General features: G+C 38.8%; 1 protein-coding gene across 1 annotated transcript in view; it reads right to left on the bottom strand.

Annotated features, from left to right (window-relative positions):
• dnah6 (dynein, axonemal, heavy chain 6) overlaps positions 1–11,965 on the bottom strand; it is a 58,295-nt gene that overhangs the window by 28,921 nt on the left and 17,409 nt on the right. The window contains exons 32-46 of the mRNA XM_020596207.1: positions 11,682–11,819; positions 10,422–10,589; positions 10,182–10,330; positions 9,440–9,547; positions 9,148–9,274; positions 7,834–8,046; positions 7,533–7,754; positions 7,214–7,336; positions 5,925–6,107; positions 5,482–5,625; positions 4,019–4,240; positions 2,815–2,962; positions 2,350–2,507; positions 821–952; positions 273–444 (exon numbers count right to left, since the gene is read on the bottom strand). Coding sequence (XP_020451863.1) covers positions 273–444; positions 821–952; positions 2,350–2,507; positions 2,815–2,962; positions 4,019–4,240; positions 5,482–5,625; positions 5,925–6,107; positions 7,214–7,336; positions 7,533–7,754; positions 7,834–8,046; positions 9,148–9,274; positions 9,440–9,547; positions 10,182–10,330; positions 10,422–10,589; positions 11,682–11,819 — 2,407 coding nt within the window. The remainder of the gene's footprint in view (positions 1–272; positions 445–820; positions 953–2,349; positions 2,508–2,814; positions 2,963–4,018; positions 4,241–5,481; positions 5,626–5,924; positions 6,108–7,213; positions 7,337–7,532; positions 7,755–7,833; positions 8,047–9,147; positions 9,275–9,439; positions 9,548–10,181; positions 10,331–10,421; positions 10,590–11,681; positions 11,820–11,965) is intronic.

The following is an 11,965-nucleotide window of genomic DNA, read 5'->3' as shown; positions in this document are numbered from 1 at the left end:
GGCAATTTGAGAACATAACGCTGAGACAAATGTCAGCAATGTGGCTTGACAAGATATATCAGAGCTGTGTCCCATGCTGTAGAGGTACAAATGTTTAGACACTGTCTTTCAGCAAAGCCAAACTTAGTTTCTGCTGTTGAGGAAAGGAGAGGGTGTATATGCTGCATGCCTGTGTTTCAATTGTATGCATGTTTTCCTTTATCTCTCTCATATTTCTGTTTACCTTATTATCTACAACACTTTTAAAAACCTCTCATGCTGTCATGCCTCACCTTGAACACACTTGGAGAGATCCCGAAGATTGAAGACATAGTGGGACTTAGCTGGAGTGGGCAGCAGATCTACACTCAAACGGTTGTAGATCTCCACAGCTGCATCCACAATCTGTCCAGCACAGTCCTTCACAGCCTGGGAAAACTCACTGAGGAAACCATTCAGGATGGCCTAGAGGAATGTTGGAGAGGAAAAGACATTGTAACAAGCATGAAAGAAGCAACCCAGTGTGAATAAAGAATTAGCAATAGGAAGAGGGGTGAAGAGAAATGACAGAGTAAGAGAGCAAGAGCAAGATATCAGAGAGATACACGTACAAATTGCATTCTGGTCACGTAAAAATGCTGCTAGACCACTTAAAAATAATTCAAGCTTTTTTACCTTAAAGTATAGGAGAAAATACTGTATATAACAAAAAATGTTTACAAAAAAAGTGTCTGTCTGTGTAGCATATCCTCACCCCTGCACATGTGACAATTCACTGAGGACAATAACTCTGTATATTCTGTGTATTTGTGTGCCTTTGTGTGTGTGTGTGTCTCCTGACTTTGAATATCTGCTTGAGGCTCTGTTCTGAGGGTGTGGGCAGACACAGCATGCTGAAGTGGCGGATGAATCGGGGGGTCACAGGGTTGCGTCCCCCTCCTGGAGGAGCACATGCTGCTGTAATGGTCATTTCCTAAAAGACAGTGAATGGGTACAAAGGAAATTATAAAAGATATGAAAATATAAACAGGATGGATTTTATCAGAAACTCAACTATCAAAAGTCTCCAGTAGTAACAGGAACAGTATTTCTGCTGCTCTGAACCTTTTCATTCCATCATCTGGAAAATCATAGAAAGTTCAGCAACTATATTAGCATTTTTTTAGAATAAAAAAATCTATTAGGGCTACATGTGCCTTATGTTTTCCTGATGGGAAAAAAAAAATGCCACTGAGGGCAATTAGAGTCGCCATTCAGAAATGGTCAGGATGCCTGAGAGGACAGGAGCATGTAGAAAAATATAGTTCCTTCATCTCTAGTTGTTGTTCAAGTTGCAAACTTATATTAAATCCCAACCTTGACATATTGAATGCCAGGAATAAAACTTAAATGAATAAAAGTACGTCACACTAAGGGAAGAGTGAATGGAAAAGTATACTGAATAAAATAGTAAGTTGATTGCTTTAATTTTGTTTCCAGATGAAAATCACGTTACCCTACCTCTTTGACAATTATAACCATTGAATTTCCAATTTAAAATAATGATACTGCTACATGAAAGTATCGACAGTATACAGTATATGCTGATTGCCTCTGTATGACCTTTTCTGACTGCAGTGTAGTGCATTACCACACAAGATTAATCACATATACAGGTATGGTTTGTCCTAAATTTCTTGCCAATGTGCAAATCCTACATCATTTACACACCTGCACACCAACACATGTACACAGATTCAACTGCATTATAAGACTTCAAATGTAGTCTCAAGTTTAATCAGTCTTGGGCTTGTGCTTGTATAGCACAAGTTACAGTAATGAACAAAACATTCTATAAATACAAAATGGCTCCCTGACATTAACGCATATACACATACAAATACATATATACAAAATGAATGTATTTTTTACTTGCTTGGACATTCTTCATTAAAATTCCAACTAAAAAACAAGTTGATGCTGTGTAAAACAAAAACTACAATGCTATATCTACAGTTTTTAACTTAACAGAAATCTAATCTTACACAAATCTTGAACACTAAAAAAGCACCCCAACATTTTAAGAAATACAAAAATTCCCCAAATTAAATGAGGACATTGACTTAATTTCTTTGAGTTTGTATTGCCTACAGTAACTGAAGGTCGGTGCTGTCCCTGCAAGGCACTGCTCTGGCCACTGGGAGCAACTTGTGGTTCAGTATCTTGCCCAAAGACACTTCAACACGTGCTCTAGAACAGGAATCAAGCCGCCGACTTTCTGGTTGGGGGACGACTGCTCTACCTCCTGAGCCACAGCTGCCCCGAGCTACTAATATCATTATCCCAACTTTTGACATAATGATACAGCTCAGCTTATTTATGTATGAATACCTGGATCTCCTTCCAGAAGAACGTGCTTCTGTCGTAGAAGCCTGAAAAGTCCTGGAACTGACGCAAAAGTTCGATGGGGGGCTGAGAGCCATAACTGTCCAGCTTGGGCATATTCAGGTCATCCACAAAGACCACTAACTTCTTATTACCAGGAGCACCTATGGGGTGGGAGAAGCAAAAAGGTGTAAAAAGAAGGAAGCTCTAAGGGCTGACATATGGAAGAGTGGCCAGAAAGTTGCCATGAAGATGAACTGAGAAACCAAAAAGTGAAGGACAACTGTATGAACAGATGAATGGATGGCTAGATGAACAGACAAACTGTTTAATTTAAGTAAAATGCCAGTGGTTTTATATGTTGTAGCTCATTAAGTAAACATTACTACCAAGTTTTAAGGCAGACCTTTTTTTTAACTTTGCAGTATACTGTGTAAATGATTGTATATTAATGCAACTTAAAACCAATACCCAGAATGTTTTTCTTCTTTTTCTCCAGTTTAGACTCAATGATCTCCTGCGTGCGAGCAGAGGAAGTCTGAGCAGAGAAGTTGATGTAGACTGGAAGGTATCCTGCCTTTTCCTGGATCTTGTTGAGAACGCCCCGAGCTACCACTGACTGCAAGGGATAGTCACAAAGAAATTCTTTAACAACACTGACACTAATTGCTTCTTGTCTACCAAGGCTTTTTCTTGGGACCTCTTGTCTATACTTTATGAATTATAACAACAAATGTTTTATTTGTTTAAAAAGCATTTCAGTAATTCTTTTGAAAATTCTTGTGAAGACTAAATATTTTGGGTTCTTTTATTAACTTCATTCAGTGCTTCACTATGGAAAATGCCTGAGTATGACCAACTATGGAAGCTCCAATGACACAACATCCATCTGTGGCCGATTGGTCAAGTTGTGTTCATGGATCTGCCCACCTCATATTATCGTAGTTGACCAGCCCCTCCTCATTCATTTTCACTTTCTTTCCATTAAACTACAGGTTCCCTCAGTGTATCCAGGCCACATTGGTTAGCTGCTCACAGCAGTCAAGGATGAAACTTAAAGGAGCACGTCACCAAACGCGGGTGCCCAGATTAAGTCTGGATCATGCACTTAACAAGAAGTGTATTAAGTGGCTACACAGGTTGCTTTGGAACAGTGACCGTGTCAACGTGAGCTATCGTGCCTCATCAGCTGGACTCATGGTCTCCTAACCCTGCTCTTTGGGATGAAATCTGTATAATAAAACTCTTACACTCCTCCAAGGAAGCAGCCCAGGGCTGATATCAAGCAATGGGACTGGCAGTCTCGGGTGAGAGAGATTATAGTGTATTAGCAATAGGGAAAATTATAACACAACTCAAACACAAAGATCTAAAGCTAACCAGTAATTAATATTTCACTATTTTTCAAGTTCTCTTTTGAAAGAAGGGTGCTGCTTTTACAGTGACAGTGAATTTACTGAAAAGTCTAGTGATGCCAGAAGCACTACTGTTGGGAACTGAGCTCAGGCATCTACTGTAGTAGGTCACTGATGACTCTTTAATGCCACTAGATATAAGGACATAAGTGGGCAAATGGTCATCCCAATCATACTCTACCAAGGCTTTCTTGCTACTATTTAAAATACTGCATATTACTGTGTCAAAGCAGGTTTTACTGTATTCTATTAGTTCTTACCTTTCCCACTCCAGTACTGCCAGTGAAAAGTACAGAACGTTGCACAGATAGTAGTTTCTCCATCAAATAGCCATAGCGGACAGTGTCTGTGGTAGGAACCAGCATCTCAAAAAAGGGCTGTTCACTGTTGTATTTAAATGAAGGGATTATTGTCTCCCATGGCTCCAGACAATTATGGTTAAAGTTCATGTACACACTCCACAGGGTACCATACTTCAGGAGCTACACAGCACATAAAAAGGCACATTAATCAACACACATGCAAACAATTTAGGCACTGAATTTTACAAAAAGACATACAAAATGCTTGGTCTATATGTCATAGTGTAGATGTAAAAAGCTTTAGAAAGGAGGCACTAAAGAAACTAATTTTACTCCACTGTTGAAGCCTTGTTTTGAGACTAGTTTCTGTTATGTGGTGCTTTGGAAGTTTCCCTGTGGCAAGCGAATTTATACTGTTTCCTGATTCCTGCTAAGGTATGCATGCAGTACACTTTCCCTCAAGCATCACAGCTGGGAGTTGCCTGTGTTGGCTTCATACACAGCTCTCTGATGCACAAATTATTAAGCATTCACAAAACACACACCACTATAAACACAACATCAGTTCCTTATCAGATGAACAGATGTGGAAGCAGGTGGGAGGTTCCAGATGTAGCCTTCATGACCCTTTCACTTTTTGTAGTTGCTTACTCTGCCTTCAGGGAAGTGAGACATGCTCCTATCCTACTGTCTTCTGCCTCAGTAATACATACCTTTAATCATCTGCCCTATTGCCAGATAGACCTCTCAAACAAATTAACTTTCTATTTCCTGTTAGGGTGAAGGACTCAATATCAGCCACCACCTTCCTTCATACATTTATCTGTCATGCTTTACAAATAAAAAAAGATTTCTTCCATTCCATAACCCATGATTCACAATTCTCTACAGCTGGCAAGGCAGACTAATGATTTGCAATGAACTTTTAAAACCTTGGCACAAAGCTTATCCTTTTTATCTGATTTGCCTTTCCAATAGACAGTATTGCTAGTAACTTATTGAAGGTACTATTAAAATACACAATATGTATGCTCTTTCTTAATGTCTTAATTTCATATGGCTGATATTATAGTAGAGTGCCAAAATACTTTGATGAAATTTATAATATGAGACAGTCTTCAGGACTTTCACATATTTCATGGCAGGGTTGTAGCAGTCTGACTTGAGTCCAGACTTTTAGGACTTATGACTTGACTTGGACTTGAGCACTGATGACTCAGACCTGGACTTGGACTAGAGCATCAACAGCATTCAGATCCTGAAGTTGGAGATGAGGACTCAGAGTTTTTTTTGTAATAGACCATAATAATTTGAGCTAAGATACTGATATTAAAACCTGTTCACCCACACCATGCTGTATCTAGGACACTTCAATTTCTTTATTTATTTGTGGATGTGTGGATGTGTGCACAGCTAAATACCTTAGCATCATTGTTGTCTTGAAACTGCTCTGTAACAAAGGTGTCAAATCTATCCCAGTGAGAACTGGTCAGGTTGCCACCTACTGCCCATAGGTAGCAGAATATGAAGGTCTGACATAATACACTGTTGAGATCCTTGGAATCCTGATATACACACAAATAAAAAAGAGTAAGGTCAATCAGTAATTAATGGCATGATTTAAAATTAAGTTTACACAATAAAATATGCTCTTTTCAAACACAGTGAATTTGTGAAGTCAAATTTGTGATATATTAATGTCATATGTGGTTGAAGTAAAGGCTCTGCCTTTGCCTAATTGCCATCAAACATTGTCAATAACACCAGATCTTTCAAAGCTGAGTTGTTGTGCACTAACAGACTGGACCTTGTTTGGCTCCAACTAAAGCAGACCAAAGTGAAAGTAAATCTTTGTTTAATGTACCATTTTAAGTTCTGGCCCTCCTTTGCCCAGCAGCAATGCCTCCAACAGGGCACACAGAGTGGTGACCTTACTGATGTCCACCTGGCGAATTGCCTGGGTACAGTGCTTTAATACAAACTGAAGGCCCTTCTCCACATACTGATCAAACAGCTCCAGCAGGTATGTGCGCACTGGGTCTGGGAGCTAGTGAAACAGCAGGAAGTGAAGAAAGAAAGAAGTATTCAAAGTGAATGTAGGCAGAAGGTAGTATGTAGGTAACAATGATTTTTATGGAAACCATTATCTACATGACCACTGAAATAATGTCAACAGTTACAAAATATATGGGGTATGCTCTCCTTTTGCCAGAAAGCCAAGGAGAGTCAGACTGACTCAGCTAAAACAACTAAGTGAAAATCAATACAAAACTAATTAAAAACTCAAATAAACTCTAAATTTAACAACTCCACAAACTGGCTGCAAGTGTAATTCAAGATATTCCTGATAAAGCAGAATGAAGCACTAAAACTAAGAAAAGAAAGACTCCTCCCAAAAAACAAAATGTTGCTTGTTAAAAACCAGATTAAAGTGCTCAATAGAGACCTGAAATAGTAAGAGGAGATACGTGTAGAAAGAAAAGAGGAGAAGGCAGAAACAAAACATAAAAGATAAGATGAAGACTGTCAACAAATAGAAGTCTTATTTAATGAGAAAGATGTGCTGTCATCAGTGTTTTTGCTGATGCTATAGTTCTGCTGCTTGTAATGTCTGAAAATGTGTATTACCATTCATATACCAATGAACACCCACATTTTCACACACACTAGAATACAAGAGCAATGACAGGGGCAGATGAAAATTTAAGCATAAGAAAGGATTCCTGAAGAAAACCATATATGATCAATATAACAATTTACATATACATATTACCTATGTGCCATTTTACTAAATATTTATTTATTCATGTACTTTATATGCTGTTTTCCCATGGGCATATTGCTAGTCTAGCTTTCTAGTTTCTTAATATGGAGCCAAAGGAAAAGTAATTTCATTTTGCTGTGCACCATGGGTATGGTTTGATGAGAATAAAGTGATTCTGACTGACTGTTAACACTGACCTGTGAGACCACGTTATAGTACATAAAAATCTAATTACCTTAACTTATAACACTTTAGAAGCAGTTATATGTAAAGCTTCAAACCCTATGCTCTAAGCATGCTTTTAGCAACTGTCAAAAGCATATTAGCAACTCTAATAACAATCAATTTTAAAATAAACAGTGAAATGACAGAGCTACAGTATGTACAACCTTGGCTCCTAGACCACTGATCCATGTCTGCACATAGGGCATCCACTTGAGCTCATCAGGATCAATATATACCATCCCACAGCGACTGACTGTGGCTGGAGATGCCACAGCCAAGTCCTGGACCTGAAAACCACAGTTAATGAAGGAGATTAAATAGCATGATCAAGGAGCATCAACTGCTGTAGAACCACACAAACACACTAAAGCAAACAAACTGCATCAACCTTTTATTAAAGCAATGACCTTTTACCTTTGGACCAATTTTCAACACTGTGCATATGAACTTGAACTGCTGCTTAGTGACTCCACAAAAACAAACCTCAAACACCATATGTATGAATGGAGTAAGCTTGATTCGTTCACTGTTAGCCAGACAGAGCATCTTGTTGTCATCCAGCACAGTGTTCATATTCTCAATCCAAAGAGCATCAACCGGTCCATCACAGATCACCCATTTGTGGTTGTCACTTGTGTCGCTGACCGCATCACGGACACTTAGTGCCATCAGTCCGTCACGCCACTCCAACGTTAGTGTGTTAACCTAAAGAGTTGAGGTAAACAGTGAATGTGTGCAGAGAGAAAAGTGAAGAAGCCATTACATCAACTCTTGCCTTTAGTACCTCTCCATAAAGCTCTCCCATTGTGACAGATTTTGGGTTGAGTACATAGGTCTTAACAGGCTGATAGAAGGGGTTCTTATCCTTATGCTCTGTGCAATGCAGGGTCTCCAGTGTGTCTGCCAGGATGGTGTAGACAGTGGTCTTACCTCCACCAGTAGGTCCAACTAACATCACACCATGACGTACTAGCATGGTCTCAAAGAGCTGAATCACCTGGTCAGAAGAAAAACAAACAAAAAAAGCAGAGAAATATGAGATGTTTCAAAGACGGACCTGTTATACATAACAAATACAGTGACTGGCCACTTTATTAGGCACACCTGTACAACTACATGCACTTCAATGCAACACTTCCACCTTAACATCTGTGTTTATGAAGCTCAAAATGTCTCAGTTTTTGGTGAAACTGTCAAATTTATAAATTCAATTATTTATTTATTACTGAGGTCAAAATTAAAAGTGATGTTGCACAGGACTACATTCAGAAGTGTATGTAGGTGGGGAGGACAAAAATATAGAGACACCTCTGAATATACAACACCACCTTTAACTATAACCTTAATAATAAACATAGAACTGAATTTATACATTTATGACAATTTCACCAAAAAAGAAACATTTTAAGCTTCATAAACACAGATGTTTAGATGGAAGCGTTGCACTGAATTGCATACATACAATTGTACAGGTGTGGGCGGCATGGTAACGCAGATATCTCAAAACCTTAACAAATCAAACTAAAATGTCTGCAGGCTAGATACCAACAGAGATCAGCAAATTCAATGAAAACTTCTGAAAAACAATGAGTTTCTCTTGCAAACAAGTATTAAACCTCTAATGTTGTCAAACAACTACTGTGAGTCAAATTCTACCTGCACTGTGTGACATGTTTATTTATTAGAATTATGCACCACAGTATTTTATACATATGTGTCTCATATACATAATCTTAGTGCCCTAAATGCTCACTTAGAAATGTATTATATTTACTAAGTCTATAAGAAAATTATAAAGGCTGTCTTTCATAATAATACTAAGTAGCTGAGACATGTTTGTAAAGATTTTACATTGAATGATCTTGGTGCTGAGTTCCACAGAGAGACAGGATGGAGAAGTCAGACTAGAGAGGTAGACTAATGAACTAACAAGCTTTTACAGTATTATGGGATTTGTTGACATGTAGGAAAATGAAGACTAAAGCCTAGCTTATCCAGTATATATGTCACTCAAAATCTTTAGCCAAAAACATACATAAATAGACATAAGTAATTAATTGAATACATTGAATACAATGATTTTCCCCTTGTACTATACCTTCTTGATCATGCTAGGCAGTGGCTGGAGGTTCCGCTTAACTAGAGACTCAAAGATGGTGGAGTGCAGCACACCATAGTCATGCTCAGGGATATGCACGCCAGGGAAAAGATCTGACAGAATACCACTGGAGGAAGGGTTGACATAATACACACACATACACAAAACAGAAAATAACACACATCAAGATGTAAAGGGCAGCACACCTTAGAATGCATCTTATGAATACTGTTGTTCATGACAAATGGTCTTTGATTTTGAGAGTTAGAAGTCACATGTCTGAAAGGCTTACCCAAACAGCACAGCATCATTGGTGAGGAACTTTGGCAGGTTGGAATCCCTCAGTGCTCTGATAAGAACCACATCCTCACTGAGGTGAGGGTTAGCTCTCTTTAGAGACCTAAGAGCACACATATCATTAGTTTAAAAATTATATTCATGTAAACTTTGTCATAAATTAAGCATTTTTTCAAAGTGGGTTATTTATCCAAATGTCACTGCAAGCTTACAAAAAATTATTATACAAAATGACTAGCTGTGTTTTAGTCATTAATGCGTTAGACATTAAGGTGGGAGATAATGAATGTGTGCTTAGCATGGAAAGAGCAGACTCAGAGGAGCAATATCTAGGCAAAGACATGCAATGAATCACAAGCCAATTACAGCAGTTCCCTGAGCTTCAGTTAATAACCAGCAGGCAAAAGCATGACTTTTACCACATACAGTCACCAGCATCAACTCAAATCTATTTATGCACCCATACAGACCAGGAATAATTCTGTTTTGACCATCTAACTAACTGACAATAAGTGTTCCTGCAGTGCAGTTCAATAAGACAGCTGTGTGTTGATCAGCAAATTTTCCATTTAACAATCGTAACTGTTTACAATAAACTCTGTATACTGATGCTAAATACACTGAATGCATTGGTGTGGGTGTGTGTGTGTCAAAGTCACAATGGTCAATCTGAGACATTTGTCTCCACATACAACTGAAAGCAAATGTGTGTCAATGTATGAGTGTGATGCTCTGACCCAGCCATAACCAGGACAGACTTGACAGCTCTCATGCCAAAGTCATAGTGGTCCTGCTGGGACAGCTGCTCGGAGCACAGCTTGTACATCTGGGTCATCTTCCTTGCTAAGGTCTTACTGGACTCAAATCCCTCTGAGTACAAAATGACCTGGAGGTACAGAGAGAAACAAAGGAATGATAAACTTTATGCAGACAAAATAAGCAAGCATATAACAATGCACACCCAGAGAGCCCATTACCTCAGCAATGAGTGCATAGTTTGGCACCATCATAGCTATGGGTCTAAAGAGAGCTTTAAGGTTGTCAGGTAGCTCTGTTCTTCCGGCGTAGCCTGGGTTCATGGTGATGAACACAGCACATGTCATCACCAGCTTGATCTCCTGGCCCTCAAATCGAAAACTTGAAAGCTGAATAACATATAGAGTTGAGTGAGATGTTTTTATGTGTGAGTATAATGTCTTCAATATCTTCACAAGCAAGTAGTGTTGCCGTGGCCTAACTGAGTTCTAATTTATGCAATTTGTATTGGCTCCCAAGCTGATGTACTTTCTTTATCTCTATCAACTTGGGGCCGACTGTGGTTCAGTGGGTAGAGTAGTAGTCTCCCAACAGGAGGTTTGAATCACGGTGTCTGCAGTCCACGTGTCAAAGTGTCCTTGGGCAAGACACTGAACCCCCAAGTTACTCCTGATGGTCAAAGCCATCGGTTGAGTTGGCGCCGCAGATGGCTGCCTCGGTTCTGTACCGGAAATAAATTCTTTGTGTGTAACATACTTGGCCAAATAAAGGTGATTATCCTAACCTCTGTCTGGTCATTCTGCTGTAAAGATCTCAGTGATGAACTGCTGCTGAGATGGTCATTCTTCCATCTCTACTGAAAGGCTCATTCTTACCCAGTTTGACCAGACAGCTGACTCTAGAGAGAATTCTGGTGGTTGCAAACATCTTCCATTTCATAACCTTTGAGACCACTGAGTTCTTAGGAACACTGAGCTTGAGAAATGGTTTTATACCCATGTAAATTGTGGGACCTTAAATATACAGATGCCTTTCCAAACTAAGTCCAATCAATTCAGTTTGCCACAGGTAGATTCCAGTCAAGTTCTAGAAATATCCCAAGGAAAATGAAAGCAAACAGGATGCACTGGGCCACAATTCACCATAGCACAAGTTCTGAAGTGCTTTTTAAATCAGAGATTTAAGTTTCTGATTTTTGAAAAATTTGCAGACATTTTGAAAAAACATGTTTTTATTTTGTCATTATAATTTACTGAGTGTAAACTAATTGACAAAAATGACAATTATATCATTTATACATTTAAATCTGCAATGCATTGAAGTGCAAAAAAATGGACTTTTTCTGAATACTTTCTGAAGACACTGTACATATAAAAAGATGTGATGTAGAAAACAGTCTCACAGTGACAAGACAGCAGACCATCATCACATTAGTACAGTGTCTAATCAACAAGACACTGACTCTGTGTGTGAGGGTGTACCTTAGCAGCTTTGGCATTTCTTATGGTCATGAGCTGTTGAGCGATGACAGACAGCACCTCAATATCTATTCGGTTAAATTCGTCAAAACAACACCAAGCTCCTGACTGAGCAAGTCCACTGAAGAAGCGCCCCATCATCTGGAAGAAGGACATGCAGCTGATTACAAACAAGAGATAGGAATATTACTTCCACAACATTTACAATAATAATGCAGTGATATATACATGGTTTGGCCTGTCATTTCCAAAGTATTGCCCATACACACACACACACACACACATAT

This window comes from Monopterus albus, unplaced genomic scaffold (assembly GCF_001952655.1).
Source record: "Monopterus albus unplaced genomic scaffold, M_albus_1.0 scaffold29.1, whole genome shotgun sequence".
Lineage (NCBI taxonomy): Eukaryota > Metazoa > Chordata > Actinopteri > Synbranchiformes > Synbranchidae > Monopterus > Monopterus albus.
The sequence above is the reverse complement of the archived record's forward strand: the minus strand, read 5'-3'. Positions and strand labels throughout refer to the sequence as shown.